This window comes from Oncorhynchus masou, chromosome 28 (genome assembly GCF_036934945.1).
Source record: "Oncorhynchus masou masou isolate Uvic2021 chromosome 28, UVic_Omas_1.1, whole genome shotgun sequence".
In the NCBI taxonomy this organism is placed as follows: domain Eukaryota; kingdom Metazoa; phylum Chordata; class Actinopteri; order Salmoniformes; family Salmonidae; genus Oncorhynchus; species Oncorhynchus masou.
Genome location: NC_088239.1, coordinates 9,291,599 through 9,317,383, shown reverse-complemented (window position 1 = coordinate 9,317,383; position 25,785 = coordinate 9,291,599). Strand labels below are relative to the sequence as shown.

The following is a 25,785-nucleotide window of genomic DNA, read 5'->3' as shown; positions in this document are numbered from 1 at the left end:
ACTGATCTCTGATACACAACACAGACTGATCTCTGATCCACAACACAGACTGATCTCTGACACACAACACAAACACAACACAGACTGATCTCTGACACACAACACAACCTAGAATGATCTCTTATACACAACACAGACTGATCTCTGATACACAACACAGACTGATCTCTGACACACAACACAGACTGATCTCTGAGACACAACATAGACTGATCTCTGAGACACAACACAGACTGATCTCTGAAACACAACACAGACTGATCTCTGACACACAACACAGACTGATCTCTGAAACACAACACAGACTGATCTCTGAGACACAACACAGACTGATCTCTGAAACACAACACATACTGATCTCTGATACACAACACAGACTGATCTCTGATCCACAACACAGACTGATCTCTGACACACAACACAGACTGATCTCTGAGACACAACACAGACTGATCTCTGAGACACAACACAGACTGATCTCTGAAACACAACACATACTGATCTCTGAAACACAACACAGACTGATCTCTGAGACACAACACAGACTGATCTCTGAAACACAACACATACTGATCTCTGAAACACAACACAGACTGATCTCTGATGCACAACACAGACTGATCTCTGATACACAACACAGACTGATCTCTGAAACACAACACATACTGATCTCTGAGACACAACACAGACTGATCTCTGACACACAACACAGACTGATCTCTGATCCACAACACAGACTGATCTCTGACACACAACACAGACTGATCTCTGAGACACAACACAGACTGATCTCTGAGACACAACACAGACTGATCTCTGAAACACAACACATACTGATCTCTGAAACACAACACAGACTGATCTCTGATGCACAACACAGACTGATCTCTGATACACAACACAGACTGATCTCTGAAACACAACACATACTGATCTCTGAGACACAACACAGACTGATCTCTGACACACAACACAGACTGATATCTGATGCACAACACAACCTAGACTGATCTCTTATACACAACACAGACTGATCTCTGAGACACAGCCTAAACTGATTTCTGACACACAACACATACTGATCTCTGAAACACAACACATACTGATCTCTGATGCACAACACAGCCTGATCTCTGATACACAACACAGACTGATCTCTGATACACAACACAGACTGATCTCTGATACACAACACAGACTGATCTCTGAAACACAACACATACTGATCTCTGAGACACAACACAGACTGATCTCTGACACACAACACAGACTGATATCTGATGCACAACACAACCTAGACTGATCTCTTATACACAACACAGACTGATCTCTGAGACACAGCCTAAACTGATTTCTGACACACAACACATACTGATCTCTGAAACACAACACATACTGATCTCTGATGCACAACACAGCCTGATCTCTGATACACAACACAGACTGATCTCTGATACACAACACAGACTGATCTCTGATACACAACACAGACTGATCTCTGAAACACAACACATACTGATCTCTGATGCACAACACAGCCTGATCTCTGATACACAACATAGACTGGTCTCTGATGCACAACACAGCCTGATCTCTGATGCACAACACAGACTGATCTCTGAAACACAGCACAGACTGGTCTCTGAGACACAACACAGACTGATCTCTGATCCACAACACAGACTGATCTCTGAAACACAGCACAGACTGATATCTGATACACAACACAGACTGATCTCTGATACACAACACAGACTGATCTCTGATACACAACACAGACTGATCTCTGAAACACAACACATACTGATCTCTGAGACACAACACAGACTGATCTCTGACACACAACACAGACTGATATCTGATGCACAACACAACCTAGACTGATCTCTTATACACAACACAGACTGATCTCTGAGACACAGCCTAATATGATTTCTGACACACAACACATACTGATCTCTGAAACACAACACATACTGATCTCTGATGCACAACACAGACTGATCTCTGATACACAACACAGACTGATCTCTGACACACAACACAACACAGACTGATCTCTGAGACACAACACAGACTGATCTCTGAGACACAACACATACTGATCTCTGAGACACAACACATACTGATCTCTGAAACACAACACAGACTGATCTCTGAAACACAACACAGACTGATCTCTGATACACAACACAGACTGATCTCTGATGCACAACACAGACTGATCTCTGATGCACAACACAGACTGATCTCTGATGCACAACACAGCCTGATCTCTGATGCACAACACAGACTGATCTCTGACACACAACACAGACTGATCTCTGAGACACAACACAACACAGACTGATCTCTGAGACACAACCTGGACTGATTTCTGACACACAACACACACAGACTGATCTCTGAACACACACAGACTGATCTCTGAAACACAACACAGACTGATCTCTGACACACAACACAGACTGATCTCTGAAACACAACACAGACTGATCTCTGATGCACAACACAACCTAGACTGATCTCTTATACACAACACAGACTGGTCTCTGAAACATAACACAGACTGATCTCTTATAAACAACACAGACTGATCTCTGACACACAACACAGACTGATCTCTGACACACAACACAACCTAGAATTATCTCTTACACACAACACAGACTGACCTCTGACAAACAACACAGACTGATCTCTGAGACACAACACAGACCGATCTCTGAAACACAACACATACTGATCTCTGAAACACAACACAGACTGATCTCTGATACACAACACAGACTGATCTCTGAGACACAACATAGACTGATCTCTGAGACACAACACAAACTGATCTCTGAGACACAACACAGACTGATCTCTGAAACACAGCACAGACTGGTCTCTGAGACACAACACAGACTGATCTCTGATCCACAACACAGACTGATCTCTGAAACACAACACAGACTGATCTCTGATACACAACACAGACTGATCTCTGACACACAACACAGACTGATCTCTGATACACAACACAGACTGATCTCTGATCCACAACACAGACTGATCTCTGAGACACAACACAGACTGATCTCTGATACACAACACAGACTGATCTCTGAAACACAACACATACTGATCTCTGATGCACAACACAGCCTGATCTCTGATACACAACATAGACTGGTCTCTGATGCACAACACAGCCTGATCTCTGATGCACAACACAGACTGATCTCTGAAACACAGCACAGACTGGTCTCTGAGACACAACACAGACTGATCTCTGATCCACAACACAGACTGATCTCTGAAACACAGCACAGACTGATATCTGATACACAACACAGACTGATCTCTGATACACAACACAGACTGATCTCTGATACACAACACAGACTGATCTCTGAAACACAACACAGACTGATCTCTGAAACACAACACATACTGATCTCTGATGCACAACACATACTGATCTCTGATGCACAACACAGCCTGATCTCTGATACACAACATAGACTGGTCTCTGATGCACAACACAGCCTGATCTCTGATGCACAACACAGACTGATCTCTGAAACACAGCACAGACTGGTCTCTGAGACACAACACAGACTGATCTCTGATCCACAACACAGACTGATCTCTGAAACACAGCACAGACTGATATCTGATACAAAACACAGACTGATCTCTGATACACAACACAGACTGATCTCTGAAACACAACACATACTGATCTCTGAGACACAACACAGACTGATCTCTGACACACAACACAGACTGATATCTGATGCACAACACAACCTAGACTGATCTCTTATACACAACACAGACTGATCTCTGAGACACAGCCTAATATGATTTCTGACACACAACACATACTGATCTCTGAAACACAACACATACTGATCTCTGATGCACAACACAGACTGATCTCTGAGACACAACAAAGACTGATATCTGAGACACAACACAAACTGATCTCTGAGACACAACACAGACTGATCTCTGAAACACAGCACAGACTGGTCTCTGAGACACAACACAGACTGATCTCTGATCCACAACACAGACTGATCTCTGAAACACAACACAGACTGATCTCTGATACACAACACAGACTGATCTCTGATCCACAACACAGACTGATCTCTGAAACACAGCACAGACTGATATCTGATACACAACACAGACTGATCTCTGATACACAACACAGACTGATCTCTGATACACAACTGTTACGAATCCCTTTTGGCCCGACAGTCTAGGGGGGATGGTAATGAGACTCGTAACATAACTCATGCAAATTATTATTGTGACAAAGGAAAAGTGTGAACGAAATAAGCACGACAACTGAAATCTACCGTCAAACTCTAGGTTTATTTATAAACACACGGTAATGGGGGGAGCAGGAAAAGGGGCTGAGCTGGACCCAAGGAAAGAAACAATAAGTATTCAAAAACACCCCTAAGCTAGACTAGCCTACTTTAACAACAGCTAACTAACTAACCAAAAATACAGTGGGTGGTCCGCCCAGTTCTTACTAGTGTATTTAACAAAGTTCACCTACGGGTAGTGTATGCCCATGGGCGACTTGTCTTGGTTTCCCCCTTTTCCACCAGCAATCAAACACAAACACCATAACCAAAAACAATACTCACAGGTGATGACAAAGTGCTATGAGGTGCTTAAACAAAAGAGAGGTTACGACACAAAGCGAGAGTGAAACACAGAGACCTACAGACATGGCATTTACAGAGAGATTGAGCTGAGCTGGGCTGAGCTCTAGAACAAACAAATGGGGTTTTTAAACCATGGGGAAGGAACTGTGATAGGTCAGGAAATATGAGGAGGTGTGTCTTCTGATTGATGATTGATTGGGGAGTGATGATTTTCACCTGTGAGGGGAGAAGGAGAGAAAAGAAACACACACACAGGATACACACACACACACAGGATAACTGTATCCGTAACACTCCCACCCTTAAAAGAGCAACCCTAGGGGTTGCGACTACAGTATTTCAATTAATACTCCCAACAAAGCAACAACCTTGCAAAACATGCAGAAATCATTTTCACACACGAGACAAAGCATCTGCCAACACATTATCAGAACCCTTTTTGTGGCGGATCTCCAAATTATAATTTTGTACAATCAGCGCCCAACGCATAAGGCGCTTGTTCTACATTCGGTGGAGAAAAACTAAGGGGTTATGGTCAGTATATACAATCACGGGTAGGGCACTGGAACCAATATATACTTCAAAGTATTGCAGAGCCAACAACAAAGCAAGAGCTTCTTGTTCTATTGTCGCATAGTTTGTTTGACATTTATTAAATTTACGTGAAAAATAACAAACGGGATGATCCACTCCACTCTTGTCCTGCTGCAGTAGAACAGCACCAGCACCTCTGGCACTAGCATCTACCTCAAGTTTGAACGGTTGTTCAAAATCAGGAGCAGCAAGTACAGGTGTACTACATAAGAGTGCTTTCGCTGATTCAAAAGCTCTCTTACAATCAGGGGACCACTCAAATGATCTAGCCGGACTAAGCAAATCGGTCAATGGAGCAACTACCGCAGAGAAATTTTTACAGAAGCTACGGTAGTAGCCAACCATCCCTAAAAAGCGGCGTAGCTCTCGTCTGGTGGTAGGTGCAGGGAATGCAGTTATAGCCAAGACCTTGGCATTAACAGGGCGCACCTGTCCATGGCCAACCTCTTTACCGAGATAGGTAACAGTAGCCTTCCCAAACTCGCACTTTGCCAAGTTCACGGTTAGAGAAGCAGCTGCCAACCGTTCACATACTACCCTTATTGAGTCAACATGATCTGACCACTCAGACGAATAAATCACTAGGTCATCAAGGTATGCACTACAATTAGGAACGCCAGCTAATACGGAGTTAACCAGTCGTTGGAAAGTGGCTGGTGCATTTCGCATCCCAAAAGCCATGACTGAGTACTGTAGGAAGTTGTCTGGGGTCACAAAGGCAGAAATCTCAGAAGCACGTGAAGTTAACGGAACCTGCCAGTAACCTTTTAAGAGGTCTAACTTAGTTACATACTTAGCAGCACCAATAGTGTCAATACAGTCGTCCAGTCGGGGTAACGGGAACGAATCTGGCATAGTGACAGAATTTACCTTTCGATAATCCGTACATAACCTGGACGTACCATCAGGTTTAGGAACCAAAATGCAAGGAGAACTCCAAGGGCTTGAACTTGGCTTAGCCAGGTCATTCTCCAACAAATATCTCACCTCATCCCTATCTTTCTCAGATTCCAAACAATATTTACGTAGCATAGACTTCAGTGTCTGATGCCATCTTTCAAGTGCACCCTGAGACTCTGGGTGATAGGCGCTTGACACACGGTGCGTAATTGACAAGGATTTTAACACCTGCCTGAAGAGCTTGGATAGGAAATTGGTACCTTGATCGCTTTGTACCACCCTAGGTAACCCGAATGTCGTGAAGAATTTTATTAAGGCTTTACTCACTACCGGGGCTGTAATCCTTCTCAGAGGAATGGCCTCGGGGTATCTTGTAGCCATACACATTATCGTTAACAAAAACTGGTTACCCGATTTTGTCTTCGGTAACGGTCCGACACAATCAACCACCACATGCTCGAATGGTTCACCTATGACAGGTATGGGACAAAGAGGAGCGGGAGGAATAACCTGATTTGGTTTTCCTATTATCTGACATGTGTGGCATGTCCGACAGAACTGAGCCACATCTTGTTTTAAACCCGGCCAAAAGAAATGTCGAAGGATCCGATCATAAGTTTTTGTGATTCCTAAATGACCAGACCACTGGTGATCATGAGCAAGGGATAACACATTTTGTCGAAAGGCTGTAGGAATTACTATTTGGTAAACAGCATTCCAATCTCCATCCGCGTCAACATGGGATTTCCATTTACGCATGAGGAGATTACCATCAATGAAGTAAGCCACGTTCTTCTTCTTTACATCTTCCAATGAGACAACACTAGAAAAACATTTAGCAAGCTTGTTGTCAACCTTTGGTTAGCAATCAGCTGCTCACGAGTGACTGGTAACTGTATTGCATCAGCAATAAGTTCAACGTTCTTTGATTCTTTCCTAGGCTGTTTGTCAGAGGTGATCAGCTTCTCAGAGGTATCACACAATCCATCCTCTTGATCAACTTCTTTGAACAGAACAGTGTTCGACAAAATCTCATCACCCTCTTGTCGTGCCTGAGCACGAGTGACACACAAGCGGGAACACATGTGGATAATTCTGTGCCAGCTCATTCGAGAGAGAGTGGTCACTTTTATCCAATACTTCCAATACGGGTACTACATTTCCTCCGGCAATATCGTTACCCATTATGAAGGTCACACCTTTCACTGGCAACATAGGGCGTACCCCCACTCTGAATATTCCACTGATTAACTCAGAGTGTACTTTCACAAAGTGCAATGGCACTGGGACAAAACCCATTTCAATACCCTGCACTAACACACTGGAACCACAGTATGTATCATCAGATAAGGGCAACACATCAGACAATATAAACGACTGCGCCGCACCAGTATCTCTAAGGATTTTAACCGGACGCTGAGACGCTTCGTCATTCGTTAGGGACACAAACCCCTCGAAAATGAATGGTTCATAACTGCGGTCGGGGACTGAGACTTTCAAACTACAGTTACCCTGAGGCACCTGTTTTGTTGCAGACCTCACAACCGTACGAATTAGAGCAACACCTGTTGGTGGCTTGGCACGAAGAGGCATCCCTTGTTTGCGTTTAAGCAGGAAGCAATCATTAATCATATGTCCTACTTTATGACAATAGAAACATGGACGCTCATTCTTCTGGCGTGCTTGACATACTACTGCTGGCCGACTAGGACTAAAGGTAGGAAACTCAGTGGCTCTACTCTCAGTTTGAGCCGAAAACACACTCTTGTGCGTCAACACAAACTCGTCTGCCAACACAGACGCTTCTGCCAGGAGGATACTTTCTGTTCGTTTAGGTAAACTACAATGCGTTCGGGTAAGCAATTTTTAAACTCTTCCAACAAGATTAACTCCCGGAGAGAGTTGAAATCAGTTACCTTACTAGCAGCATGCCATTTATCAAACAGATTTCCCTTGTCTCTAGCAAATTCCACATAAGTCTTACTAGAAGACTTTCTATGAGACCTAAATCTCTGTCGGTATGCCTCAGGCACAAGCTCATAGGCACGAAGAACAGTAGCTTTGACCACTTCATAATTCAAACTGTCCTCCAGAGGTAGCGCTGACAAAACCTCTTGGGCTTTACCAGTTAATTTACACTGAAGTAATAGGCACCAAACCTCTTCAGGCCATTTCAATGCTACGGCTATACGCTCAAATACACAAAAATAGGAGTCAACCTCTGACTCTCTGAACAAAGGTACTAAGGCAATCTGCCTACTAATGTCAAACGTGTTTGAGGACACAGCAGGTGAGGACGGCTCACAAACAGGCACAGTAGGACCGGAGGCTAGCCTCGCTGTCTCTGCCTCAAGTTCCATCTGGCGCATTTTGAACTCCAACTGCCTTTGTTCTCTGTCTGCCTCAATTTTACACATCTCTAAATGCCGTTGTTCTCGTTCTTTTTCTGCCTCTATTTTACACATCTCCAACTGGAGAGTCTCTCGCCTAATTTGGGCTCTCTCTTCCACCTCCAGTTGGAACTGTGCTAAACAGACATCCCTCCTGGCATCACCATTTGACAGTGGGGAGAGTGGATCAAAATGGGACAATGTGGCTGGTGTTTTAGCCTCTCCCTCATTATCAGACACCAATGGTCTTACAGGAGCAGCAACATCCGCTACAGGGGTAGTAGGCTCAGGCAGCAGTAACACAAGCACCTGCTCTTCCAACAATACATTTAATACTATCCGTTTCACCTCTGCCTTAACTAAACTCTGCGGAATCGATACTGAATAATGGTCAGCCAAGGTCATTAAATCAACTCTACGACATTTGTCAAAAACCTCCCACGAAGGGTTATCCAAAAAAGATTTCAAATCAAAAGTAGTCATTTTTACACTACTTCACAAGTGCCAAAGGAAATAGCAAACACTAATGCTACTTCAGCTATGACGCTCAACACTGAACTATACCACTACAACAATCTACATGAGCGGCATGGGTGTCAGTTATGACATATCCCGGATGAGCCCCCACTTATGTTACGAATCCTTTTGGCCCGACAGTCTAGGGGGGATGGTAATGAGACTCGTAACATAACTCATGCAAATTATTATTGTGACAAAGGAAAAGTGTGAACGAAATAAGCACGACAACTGAAATCTACCGTCAAACTCTAGGTTTATTTATAAACACACGGTAATGGGGGGAGCAGGAAAAGGGGCTGAGCTGGACCCAAGGAAAGAAACAATAAGTATTCAAAAACACCCCTAAGCTAGACTAGCCTACTTTAACAACAGCTAACTAACTAACCAAAAATACAGTGGGTGGTCCGCCCAGTTCTTACTAGTGTATTTAACAAAGTTCACCTACGGGTAGTGTATGCCCATGGGCGACTTGTCTTGGTTTCCCCCTTTTCCACCAGCAATCAAACACAAACACCATAACCAAAAACAATACTCACAGGTGATGACAAAGTGCTATGAGGTGCTTAAACAAAAGAGAGGTTACGACACAAAGCGAGAGTGAAACACAGAGACCTACAGACATGGCATTTACAGAGAGATTGAGCTGAGCTGGGCTGAGCTCTAGAACAAACAAATGGGGTTTTTAAACCATGGGGAAGGAACTGTGATAGGTCAGGAAATATGAGGAGGTGTGTCTTCTGATTGATGATTGATTGGGGAGTGATGATTTTCACCTGTGAGGGGAGAAGGAGAGAAAAGAAACACACACACAGGATACACACACACACACAGGATAACTGTATCCGTAACACAACACAGACTGATCTCTGAAACACAACACATACTGATCTCTGAGACACAACACAGACTGATCTCTGACACACAACACAGACTGATATCTGATGCACAACACAACCTAGACTGATCTCTGATGCACAACACAGACTGATCTCTGACACACAACACAACACAGACTGATCTCTGAGACACAACACAGACTGATCTCTGAGACACAACACATACTGATCTCTGATACACAACACGGACTGATCTCTGAAACACAACACAGACTGATCTCTGATACACAACACAGACTGGTCTCTGAGACACAACACAGACTGATCTCTGAGACACAGCCTAAACTGATTTCTGACACACAACACATACTGATCTCTGAAACACAACACATACTGATCTCTGATGCACAACACAGACTGATCTCTGATGCACAACACAGACTGATCTCTGATGCACAACACAGACTGATCTCTGATGCACAACACAGCCTGATCTCTGATGCACAACACAGACTGATCTCTGACACACAACACAGACTGATCTCTGAGACACAACACAACACAGACTGATCTCTGAGACACAACCTGGACTGATTTCTGACACACAACACACACAGACTGATCTCTGAAACACACACAGACTGATCTCTGAAACACAACACCGACTGATCTCTGACACACAACACAGACTGATCTCTGAAACACAACACAGACTGATCTCTGATGCACAACACAACCTAGACTGATCTCTTATACACAACACAGACTGGTCTCTGAAACATAACACAGACTGATCTCTTATAAACAACACAGACTGATCTCTGACACACAACACAGACTGATCTCTGACACACAACACAACCTAGAATTATCTCCTACACACAACACAGACTGACCTCTGACAAACAACACAGACTGATCTCTGAGACACAACACAGACCGATCTCTGAAACACAACACATACTGATCTCTGAAACACAACACAGACTGATCTCTGATACACAACACAGACTGATCTCTGAGACACAACATAGACTGATCTCTGAGACACAACACAAACTGATCTCTGAGACACAACACAGACTGATCTCTGAAACACAGCACAGACTGGTCTCTGAGACACAACACAGACTGATCTCTGATCCACAACACAGACTGATCTCTGAAACACAACACAGACTGATCTCTGATACACAACACAGACTGATCTCTGATCCACAACACAGACTGATCTCTGAAACACAGCACAGACTGATATCTGATACACAACACAGACTGATCTCTGATACACAACACAGACTGATCTCTGATACACAACACAGACTGATCTCTGAAACACAACACATACTGATCTCTGAGACACAACACAGACTGATCTCTGACACACAACACAGACTGATATCTGATGCACAACACAACCTAGACTGATCTCTTATACACAACACAGACTGATCTCTGAGACACAGCCTAATATGATTTCTGACACACAACACATACTGATCTCTGAAACACAACACATACTGATCTCTGATGCACAACACAGACTGATCTCTGATACACAACACAGACTGATCTCTGACACACAACACAACACAGACTGATCTCTGAAACACAACACAGACTGATCTCTGATACACAACACAGACTGGTCTCTGAGACACAACACAGACTGATCTCTGAGACACAGCCTAAACTGATTTCTGACACACAACACATACTGATCTCTGAAACACAACACATACTGATCTCTGATGCACAACACAGACTGATCTCTGATGCACAACACAGACTGATCTCTGATGCACAACACAGACTGATCTCTGATGCACAACACAGCCTGATCTCTGATGCACAACACAGACTGATCTCTGACACACAACACAGACTGATCTCTGAGACACAACACAACACAGACTGATCTCTGAGACACAACCTGGACTGATTTCTGACACACAACACACACAGACTGATCTCTGAAACACACACAGACTGATCTCTGAAACACAACACAGACTGATCTCTGACACACAACACAGACTGATCTCTGAAACACAACACAGACTGATCTCTGATGCACAACACAACCTAGACTGATCTCTTATACACAACACAGACTGGTCTCTGAAACATAACACAGACTGATCTCTTATAAACAACACAGACTGATCTCTGACACACAACACAGACTGATCTCTGACACACAACACAACCTAGAATTATCTCTTACACACAACACAGACTGACCTCTGACAAACAACACAGACTGATCTCTGAGACACAACACAGACCGATCTCTGAAACACAACACATACTGATCTCTGAAACACAACACAGACTGATCTCTGATACACAACACAGACTGATCTCTGAGACACAACATAGACTGATCTCTGAGACACAACACAAACTGATCTCTGAGACACAACACAGACTGATCTCTGAAACACAGCACAGACTGGTCTCTGAGACACAACACAGACTGATCTCTGATCCACAACACAGACTGATCTCTGAAACACAACACAGACTGATCTCTGATACACAACACAGACTGATCTCTGATCCACAACACAGACTGATCTCTGAGACACAACACAGACTGATCTCTGATACACAACACAGACTGATCTCTGAAACACAACACATACTGATCTCTGATGCACAACACAGCCTGATCTCTGATACACAACATAGACTGGTCTCTGATGCACAACACAGCCTGATCTCTGATGCACAACACAGACTGATCTCTGAAACACAGCACAGACTGGTCTCTGAGACACAACACAGACTGATCTCTGATCCACAACACAGACTGATCTCTGAAACACAGCACAGACTGATATCTGATACACAACACAGACTGATCTCTGATACACAACACAGACTGATCTCTGATACACAACACAGACTGATCTCTGAAACACAACACATACTGATCTCTGAGACACAACACAGACTGATCTCTGACACACAACACAGACTGATATCTGATGCACAACACAACCTAGACTGATCTCTTATACACAACACAGACTGATCTCTGAGACACAGCCTAATATGATTTCTGACACACAACACATACTGATCTCTGAAACACAACACATACTGATCTCTGATGCACAACACAGACTGATCTCTGATACACAACACAGACTGATCTCTGACACACAACACAACACAGACTGATCTCTGAGACACAACACAGACTGATCTCTGAGACACAACACATACTGATCTCTGATACACAACACGGACTGATCTCTGAAACACAACACAGACTGATCTCTGATACACAACACAGACTGGTCTCTGAGACACAACACAGACTGATCTCTGAGACACAGCCTAAACTGATTTCTGACAAACAACACATACTGATCTCTGAAACACAACACATACTGATCTCTGATGCACAACACAGACTGATCTCTGATGCACAACACAGACTGATCTCTGATGCACAACACAGCCTGATCTCTGATGCACAACACAGACTGATCTCTGACACACAACACAGACTGATCTCTGAGACACAACACAACACAGACTGATCTCTGAGACACAACCTGGACTGATTTCTGACACACAACACACACAGACTGATCTCTGAAACACACACAGACTGATCTCTGAAACACAACACAGACTGATCTCTGACACACAACACAGACTGATCTCTGAAACACAACACAGACTGATCTCTGATGCACAACACAACCTAGACTGATCTCTTATACACAACACAGACTGGTCTCTGAAACATAACACAGACTGATCTCTTATAAACAACACAGACTGATCTCTGACACACAACACAGACTGATCTCTGACACACAACACAACCTAGAATTATCTCTTACACACAACACAGACTGACCTCTGACAAACAACACAGACTGATCTCTGAGACACAACACAGACCGATCTCTGAAACACAACACATACTGATCTCTGAAACACAACACAGACTGATCTCTGATACACAACACAGACTGATCTCTGAGACACAACATAGACTGATCTCTGAGACACAACACAAACTGATCTCTGAGACACAACACAGACTGATCTCTGAAACAAAGCACAGACTGGTCTCTGAGACACAACACAGACTGATCTCTGATCCACAACACAGACTGATCTCTGAAACACAACACAGACTGATCTCTGATACACAACACAGACTGATCTCTGATCCACAACACATACTGATCTCTGAGACACAACATAGACTGATCTCTGAGACACAACACAGACTGATCTCTGAAACACAACACAGACTGATCTCTGACACACAACACAACCTAGAATGATCTCTTATACACAACACAGACTGATCTCTGATACACAACACAGACTGATCTCTGAGACACAACACAGACTGATCTCTGAAACACTACACATACTGATCTCTGAAACACAACACAGACTGATCTCTGATACACAACACAGACTGATCTCTGAGACACAACATAGACTGATCTCTGATACACAACACAGACTGATCTCTGATCCACAACACAGACTGATCTCTGAGACACAACACAGACTGATCTCTGATACACAACACAGACTGATCTCTGAAACACAACACATACTGATCTCTGATGCACAACACAGCCTGATCTCTGATGCACAACACAGACTGATCTCTGAAACACAGCACAGACTGGTCTCTGAGACACAACACAGACTGATCTCTGATCCACAACACAGACTGATCTCTGAAACACAGCACAGACTGATATCTGATACACAACACAGACTGATCTCTGATACACAACACAGACTGATCTCTGATACACAACACAGACTGATCTCTGAAACACAACACATACTGATCTCTGAGACACAACACAGACTGATCTCTGACACACAACACAGACTGATATCTGATGCACAACACAACCTAGACTGATCTCTTATACACAACACAGACTGATCTCTGAGACACAGCCTAATATGATTTCTGACACACAACACATACTGATCTCTGAAACACAACACATACTGATCTCTGATGCACAACACAGACTGATCTCTGATACACAACACAGACTGATCTCTGACACACAACACAACACAGACTGATCTCTGATACACAACACAGACTGATCTCTGATCCACAACACAGACTGATCTCTGAAACACAGCACAGACTGATATCTGATACACAACACAGACTGATCTCTGATACACAACACAGACTGATCTCTGATACACAACACAGACTGATCTCTGAAACACAACACATACTGATCTCTGAGACACAACACAGACTGATCTCTGACACACAACACAGACTGATATCTGATGCACAACACAACCTAGACTGATCTCTTATACACAACACAGACTGATCTCTGAGACACAGCCTAATATGATTTCTGACACACAACACATACTGATCTCTGAAACACAACACATACTGATCTCTGATGCACAACACAGACTGATCTCTGATACACAACACAGACTGATCTCTGACACACAACACAACACAGACTGATCTCTGAGACACAACACAGACTGATCTCTGAGACACAACACATACTGATCTCTGATACACAACACGGACTGATCTCTGAAACACAACACAGACTGATCTCTGATACACAACACAGACTGGTCTCTGAGACACAACACAGACTGATCTCTGAGACACAGCCTAAACTGATTTCTGACACACAACACATACTGATCTCTGAAACACAACACATACTGATCTCTGATGCACAACACAGACTGATCTCTGATGCACAACACAGACTGATCTCTGATGCACAACACAGACTGATCTCTGATGCACAACACAGCCTGATCTCTGATGCACAACACAGACTGATCTCTGACACACAACACAGACTGATCTCTGAGACACAACACAACACAGACTGATCTCTGAGACACAACCTGGACTGATTTCTGACACACAACACACACAGACTGATCTCTGAAACACACACAGACTGATCTCTGAAACACAACACAGACTGATCTCTGACACACAACACAGACTGATCTCTGAAACACAACACAGACTGATCTCTGATGCACAACACAACCTAGACTGATCTCTTATACACAACACAGACTGGTCTCTGAAACATAACACAGACTGATCTCTTATAAACAACACAGACTGATCTCTGACACACAACACAGACTGATCTCTGACACACAACACAACCTAGAATTATCTCTTACACACAACACAGACTGACCTCTGACAAACAACACAGACTGATCTCTGAGACACAACACAGACCGATCTCTGAAACACAACACAGACTGATCTCTGATACACAACACAGACTGATCTCTGAGACACAACATAGACTGATCTCTGAGACACAACACAAACTGATCTCTGAGACACAACACAGACTGATCTCTGAAACACAGCACAGACTGGTCTCTGAGACACAACACAGACTGATCTCTGAGACACAACACAGACTGATCTCTGAAACACAACACAGACTGATCTCTGATCCACAACACAGACTGATCTCTGAAACACAACACAGACTGATCTCTGATACACAACACAGACTGATCTCTGATCCACAACACAGACTGATCTCTGAGACACAACACAGACTGATCTCTGTTACACAACACAGACTGATCTCTGAAACACAACACATACTGATCTCTGATGCACAACACAGCCTGATCTCTGATACACAACATAGACTGGTCTCTGATGCACAACACAGCCTGATCTCTGATGCACAACACAGACTGATCTCTGAAACACAGCACAGACTGGTCTCTGAGACACAACACAGACTGATCTCTGATCCACAACACAGACTGATCTCTGAAACACAGCACAGACTGATATCTGATACACAACACAGACTGATCTCTGATACACAACACAGACTGATCTCTGATACACAACACAGACTGATCTCTGAAACACAACACATACTGATCTCTGAGACACAACACAGACTGATCTCTGACACACAACACAGACTGATATCTGATGCACAACACAACCTAGACTGATCTCTTATACACAACACAGACTGATCTCTGAGACACAGCCTAATATGATTTCTGACACACAACACATACTGATCTCTGAAACACAACACATACTGATCTCTGATGCACAACACAGACTGATCTCTGATACACAACACAGACTGATCTCTGACACACAACACAACACAGACTGATCTCTGAGACACAACACAGACTGATCTCTGAGACACAACACATACTGATCTCTGATACACAACACGGACTGATCTCTGAAACACAACACAGACTGATCTCTGATACACAACACAGACTGGTCTCTGAGACACAACACAGACTGATCTCTGAGACACAGCCTAAACTGATTTCTGACAAACAACACATACTGATCTCTGAAACACAACACATACTGATCTCTGATGCACAACACAGACTGATCTCTGATGCACAACACAGACTGATCTCTGATGCACAACACAGCCTGATCTCTGATGCACAACACAGACTGATCTCTGACACACAACACAGACTGATCTCTGAGACACAACACAACACAGTCTGATCTCTGAGACACAACCTGGACTGATTTCTGACACACAACACACACAGACTGATCTCTGAAACACACACAGACTGATCTCTGAAACACAACACAGACTGATCTCTGACACACAACACAGACTGATCTCTGAAACACAACACAGACTGATCTCTGATGCACAACACAACCTAGACTGATCACTTATACACAACACAGACTGGTCTCTGAAACATAACACAGACTGATCTCTTATAAACAACACAGACTGATCTCTGACACACAACACAGACTGATCTCTGACACACAACACAACCTAGAATTATCTCTTACACACAACACAGACTGACCTCTGACAAACAACACAGACTGATCTCTGAGACACAACACAGACCGATCTCTGAAACACAACACATACTGATCTCTGAAACACAACACAGACTGATCTCTGATACACAACACAGACTGATCTCTGAGACACAACATAGACTGATCTCTGAGACACAACACAAACTGATCTCTGAGACACAACACAGACTGATCTCTGAAACAAAGCACAGACTGGTCTCTGAGACACAACACAGACTGATCTCTGATCCACAACACAGACTGATCTCTGAAACACAACACAGACTGATCTCTGATACACAACACAGACTGATCTCTGATCCACAACACATACTGATCTCTGAGACACAACATAGACTGATCTCTGAGACACAACACAGACTGATCTCTGAAACACAACACAGACTGATCTCTGACACACAACACAACCTAGAATGATCTCTTATACACAACACAGACTGATCTCTGATACACAACACAGACTGATCTCTGAGACACAACACAGACTGATCTCTGAAACACTACACATACTGATCTCTGAAACACAACACAGACTGATCTCTGATACACAACACAGACTGATCTCTGAGACACAACATAGACTGATCTCTGATACACAACACAGACTGATCTCTGATCCACAACACAGACTGATCTCTGAGACACAACACAGACTGATCTCTGATACACAACACAGACTGATCTCTGAAACACAACACATACTGATCTCTGATGCACAACACAGCCTGATCTCTGATGCACAACACAGACTGATCTCTGAAACACAGCACAGACTGGTCTCTGAGACACAACACAGACTGATCTCTGATCCACAACACAGACTGATCTCTGAAACACAGCACAGACTGATATCTGATACACAACACAGACTGATCTCTGATACACAACACAGACTGATCTCTGATACACAACACAGACTGATCTCTGAAACACAACACATACTGATCTCTGAGACACAACACAGACTGATCTCTGACACACAACACAGACTGATATCTGATGCACAACACAACCTAGACTGATCTCTTATACACAACACAGACTGATCTCTGAGACACAGCCTAATATGATTTCTGACACACAACACATACTGATCTCTGAAACACAACACATACTGATCTCTGATGCACAACACAGACTGATCTCTGATACACAACACAGACTGATCTCTGACACACAACACAACACAGACTGATCTCTGAGACACAACACAGACTGATCTCTGAGACACAACACATACTGATCTCTGATACACAACACGGACTGATCTCTGAAACACAACACAGACTGATCTCTGATACACAACACAGACTGGTCTCTGAGACACAACACAGACTGATCTCTGAGACACAGCCTAAACTGATTTCTGACAAACAACACATACTGATCTCTGAAACACAACACATACTGATCTCTGATGCACAACACAGACTGATCTCTGATGCACAACACAGACTGATCTCTGATGCACAACACAGCCTGATCTCTGATGCACAACACAGACTGATCTCTGACACACAACACAGACTGATCTCTGAGACACAACACAACACAGACTGATCTCTGAGACACAACCTGGACTGATTTCTGACACACAACACACACAGACTGATCTCTGAAACACACACAGACTGATCTCTGAAACACAACACAGACTGATCTCTGACACACAACACAGACTGATCTCTGAAACACAACACAGACTGATCTCTGATGCACAACACAACCTAGACTGATCTCTTATACACAACACAGACTGGTCTCTGAAACATAACACAGACTGATCTCTTATAAACAACACAGACTGATCTCTGACACACAACACAGACTGATCTCTGACACACAACACAACCTAGAATTATCTCTTACACACAACACAGACTGACCTCTGACAAACAACACAGACTGATCTCTGAGACACAACACAGACCGATCTCTGAAACACAACACATACTGATCTCTGAAACACAACACAGACTGATCTCTGATACACAACACAGACTGATCTCTGAGACACAACATAGACTGATCTCTGAGACACAACACAAACTGATCTCTGAGACACAACACAGACTGATCTCTGAAACAAAGCACAGACTGGTCTCTGAGACACAACACAGACTGATCTCTGATCCACAACACAGACTGATCTCTGAAACACAACACAGACTGATCTCTGATACACAACACAGACTGATCTCTGATCCACAACACATACTGATCTCTGAGACACAACATAGACTGATCTCTGAGACACAACACAGACTGATCTCTGAAACACAACACAGACTGATCTCTGACACACAACACAACCTAGAATGATCTCTTATACACAACACAGACTGATCTCTGATACACAACACAGACTGATCTCTGAGACACAACAAAGACTGATCTCTGAAACACTACACATACTGATCTCTGAAACACAACACAGACTGATCTCTGATACACAACACAGACTGATCTCTGAGACACAACATAGACTGATCTCTGAAACACAACACAGACTGATCTCTGATACACAACACAGACTGATCTCTGATCCACAACACAGACTGATCTCTGACACACAACACAAACACAACACAGACTGATCTCTGACACACAACACAACCTAGAATGATCTCTTATACACAACACAGACTGATCTCTGATACACAACACAGACTGATCTCTGACACACAACACAGACTGATCTCTGAAACACAACACAGACTGATCTCTGAGACACAACACAGACTGATCTCTGATCCACAACACAGACTGATCTCTGACACACAACACAAACACAACACAGAATGATCTCTGAGACACAACACAGACTGATCTCTGAAACACAACACATACTGATCTCTGATACACAACACAGACTGATCTCTGATCCACAACACAGACTGATCTCTGACACACAACACAGACTGATCTCTGAGACACAACACAGACTGATCTCTGAGACACAACACAGACTGATCTCTGAAACACAACACATACTGATCTCTGAAACACAACACAGACTGATCTCTGAGACACAACACAGACTGATCTCTGAAACACAACACATACTGATCTCTGATACACAACACAGACTGATCTCTGATCCACAACACAGACTGATCTCTGACACACAACACAGACTGATCTCTGAGACACAACACAGACTGATCTCTGAGACACAACACAGACTGATCTCTGAAACACAACACATACTGATCTCTGAAACACAACACAGACTGATCTCTGATACACAACACAGACTGATCTCTGATACACAACACAGACTGATCTCTGAAACACAACACATACTGATCTCTGAGACACAACACAGACTGATCTCTGACACACAACACAGACTGATATCTGATGCACAACACAACCTAGACTGATCTCTTATACACAACACAGACTGATCTCTGAGACACAGCCTAAACTGATTTCTGACACACAACACATACTGATCTCTGAAACACAACACATACTGATCTCTGACACACAACACAGACTGATCTCTGATACACAACACAGACTGATCTCTGATACACAACACATACTGATCTCTGATACACAACACAGACTGATCTCTGATACACAACATAACACAACACAGACTGACCTCTGACAAACAACACAGACTGATCTCTGAGACACAACACGGACTGATCTCTGAGACACAACACAGACTGATCTCTGACACACAACACAGAATGATATCTTAGACACAACACAGACTGATCTCTGATACACAACACAGACTGATCTCTGAGACACAACACAGACTGATCTCTGATGCACAACACAGACTGGTCTCTGAAACATAACACAGACTGATCTCTGACACACAACACAGACTGATCTCTGACACACAACACAGACTGATCTCTGACACACAACACAGACTGATCTCTGATACACAACACAGACTGATCTCGGACACACAACACAGACTGATCTCTGATACACAACACAGACTGATCTCTGAGACACAACACAGACTGATCTCTGACACACAACACAGACAAATCTATGACATAGACAGATAGTAACAGCTGGTAATAGCCTAAGAGGCTCCCAGTGCATGTGGGACATAATGGTGATATATTGTGTACTGTCGCACACACACACACACACACACACACACACACACACACACACACACACGCACACACACAAACACACACACACACACAGGTTTGTGAAAACACACACACAGGTTGGTGAAATCACACACACACACACACACACACGAACACACACACACACGCACACACACAAACACACACACACAGGTTTGTGAAAACACACACACAGGTTGGTGAAATATATAATATATAATAATATATCCCATTTAGCAGACGCTTTTGTCCAAAGCGACTTACAAGTCGGCTGGGGCCACTACTTTTACATATGGGTGGTCCCAGCGGGAATCGAACCCACGACGCTTGGCGTTGCAAGCGCCATGCTCTACCGACTGAGCCACACAGGACCCAAGAAATCACACACACACACACACACACACACACACACACACACACACACACACACACACACACACACACACACACACACACACACACACACACACACACACACACACACACACACACACACACACACACACACACACACACACACACACACACACACACACACACACACACACACACACACACACACACACACAGAACGTATTTCAGAAGTTTAAAAATCTACAATGTATGATGATCTCTTTCAGCCCCAGGTGTTATCATGTATCTCCTACAGCCCCAGGTGTTATCGTGTATCTCCTACAGCCCCAGGTGTTATCGTGTATCTCCTACAGCCCCAGGTGTTATCATCTATCTCCTACAGCCCCAGGTGTTATCATGTATCTCCATTTATCTAAACCCCGAGAATAACTTATTTCTCTGTGAGATGAAATCTGCACGTCTCTTCATCTATATTAATGAAACGATGAACTATTGTTTTTCCAACTCTCTTCATTGGAGTTGATAGTCTCCGTGCTCCAGTGACTCTGTCTCTGTAAAGCATTGCAGTACGTCCCAAATGACAACCTATTCCATATAGTGTGCACTTTTTTTGACCAGAGTCCTATCAAAAAGTAGTGAACAAAAAAGGTAATAGGGTCCCATTTAGGATGCAAGCCTTATCTCTGTGAGTCACGCATGGGTCTACTGTTATCCTTGGCAGTGTGCTCCATATCCAGGTCTGTGCACTGAACGATCTGCTTTCCCTCGGTCAGATATTCAATACGTCCCACTAACACACTCCCACTACAACAGCCACAGCAGCTGAGGGGACAAGAAGGTACAAGTACAATACATTGGCATCAAGCCAGGTCCACTATATAATTGAAGTCATTTGCTTGTAACAACTCTGTAACTACCTGTAGTTGTGTAGGAGTAGTGTATGTGTGTCGGTATGCAGTTGGGTCTTGCCTGAGACCTGAAGCTAACATGGCTTTGCGTCGCCTGTCTGTGTGTGTACTCACTCTCTGGTCTTGTGAAAGTCACATCTCATCAGTGGTATCTTGATGACTTGGTCCCTGACGCCGACATACAGTTCACTGCTGCTGTGCAGGATCAGGAGGCTTCTGATTGGCTGTTTCCTCCTGGGCGGAAACAACTCAATCTCATCCAATAGACAGCTGCCCATGGACTGGTTCAGAGGAGACAGGACCTTACGGATGGTGCCATAGTCTGGATGGAGAGGAGAGAGTGAGAAAATTTCATCATCAGAGAGGAAGAGGAAGAGGAGGTTGAGATGAAGCAGTTAAGGGCCTCCCGGGTGGCGCAGTGGTTAAGGGCGCTGTACTGCAGCGCCGGCTGTACCACCAGAGACCCTGGGTTCCCGTAACCGGTCGCGACCGGGAGGTCCGTGGGGCGACGCACAATTGGCCTAGCGTCGTCCGGGTTAGGGAGGGCTTGGCCGGTAGGGATATCCTAGTCTCATCGCGCACCAGCAACTGTGGCGGTCCGGGCGCAGTGCGAGGTAACCAAGGTTGCCAGGTGCACGGTGTTTCCTCCGACACATTGGTGCGGCTGACTTCCGGGTTGGATGCGCGCTGTTAAGAAGCAGTGTGGCTTGGTTGGATTGGATATCGGACGACGCATGACTTTCAACCTTCGTCTCTCCCGAGCCCATACGGGGGTTGTAGAGATGAGACAAGATAGTAGCTACTAAACAATTGGATACCACGAAATTGGGGAGAAAAAGGGGTAAAAATTCAACAAAGAAAAAAAAAGAGATGAAGCAGGTAAACAAAAAAAGAGAGATATTATGGATCAAAATGGAATAAATAAAGTATTGTTCTTCTTCAAAGGGAGTGAAGAGGAAGAGTCACAATTGACTCCATCTTTGCCAAAGTTACAACATCCCTAATGAACTACTTCCTGCATCTTACTCTAAGTATCTAAACTGGAGTGTTTTTTGACATGGTAAAGTCTGCCGTCACAGGAAGTCTTGATTTACTGATGATCGCAGCAATCCCAAATCAAATCAAATCAAAGTTTATTTGTCACATGCGCTGAATACAACAGTTGTAGACAGGAAGTCCAGGATCCAGTTGCAGAGGGAGGTGTTTAGTCCCAGGATCCTTAGCTTAGTGATGAGCTTTGAGGGTACTCTGGTGTTGAACACTGAGCTGTAGTCAATGAATAACATTTTCACATAAGTGTTCCTTTTGTCCAAGTGGGAAAGGGCAGTGTGGAGAGCAATAGAGATTGCATCATTTGTGGATCTGTTTGGGCAGTATGCACATTAGAGTGGGTCTAGGGTTCCTGGGATAATGGTGTTGATGTGAGCCATTACCAACCTTTCAAAGCACTTCATGGCTACGGACGTGAGTGCTACGGGTCTGTAGTCATTTAGGCAGGTTGCCTTTGTTTTCTTGGGCACAGGGACAATGGTGGTCTGCTTGAAATGTGTTGGTATTACAGACTTAATCAGGGACATGATGAAAATGTCAGTGAAGACACCTACCAGTTGGTCAACACATGCCCGGAGCACACGTCCTGGTAATCCATCTGGTATTCCGTCTGGCCCTGCGGCCTTGTGTATGTTGACCTGTTTAACGGTCTTACTCACATCGGCTACGGAGAGCGTGATCACACAGTAATCCGAACAGCTGATGCTCTCATGCATGCTTCAGTGTTGCTTGCCTCGACGCGAGCATAGAAGTTATTAACTCATCTGGTAGGCTCTTGTTACTGGGCAGCTCGTGGCTGTGCTTCCCTTTGTAGTCTGTAATGGTCCTTAGTCCTGTATTGACGCTTTGCCTGTTTGATGGTTTGTCGCAGGGCATAGCAGGATTTCTTGTAAGCTTCCGGGTTAGAGTCTGTGGCTGACTCTAAGTGACTGATGTGGTGCACACCTCAATGCCATCGGAAGAATCCCGGAACATGTTCCAGTCTGTAGCACAACAGTCCTGTAGTTTAGCATGTGCTTCACCTGACCACCTTTTTATAGACCGAGTCACTGGTGCTTCCTGCTTTAATTTTTGCTTGTAAGCAGCAATCAGGAGGATAGAGTTGTGGTCCGATTTACCAAATGGAGAGCGTGGGAGAGCTTTGTACGCTTCTCTGTGGAGTACAGGTGATCTAGATCTGAGTGCGGTCTTAGTGCCGGCATCTGTCTGTGGTGGTAAATAAACAGCCACGAAAAGTATAGCTGAAAACTCTCTAGGCAAGTAGTGTGGCCTACAATTTTCAATACTGTAACGGAGACTATCTGTGTCCCGCAGTGTCTCTCTTCAAATTCCATGTATTCCAGACCAGGATAGGAAAATCCCATGTGAATACCAGTATAGGAAAATCCCATTGTGATTGCATAAAATACATAAATTGGAGGCAACTCGAGAAAGCATCATCAATTATAGATGTATTTCCTGTGGGGACATAACTAGATCTAAAAATAGAACAGTAAGAATTCCTATTCCCAAAACACACAGCTTCAAGATGGTAAAATAC

General features: G+C 43.8%; 1 protein-coding gene across 3 annotated transcripts in view; it reads right to left on the bottom strand.

Annotated features, from left to right (window-relative positions):
* LOC135517137 (semaphorin-5A-like) overlaps positions 1 to 25,785 on the bottom strand; it is a 372,787-nt gene that overhangs the window by 131,830 nt on the left and 215,172 nt on the right. For all 3 annotated transcript variants that reach the window (XR_010451994.1, XM_064941174.1, XM_064941175.1), the window contains exon 11: positions 23,310 to 23,517. Coding sequence is in view for 2 of the 3 variants with exons in the window: in XM_064941174.1 (XP_064797246.1) it covers positions 23,310 to 23,517 (208 nt within the window). In the remaining variant the exon portion in view is untranslated. The remainder of the gene's footprint in view (positions 1 to 23,309; positions 23,518 to 25,785) is intronic.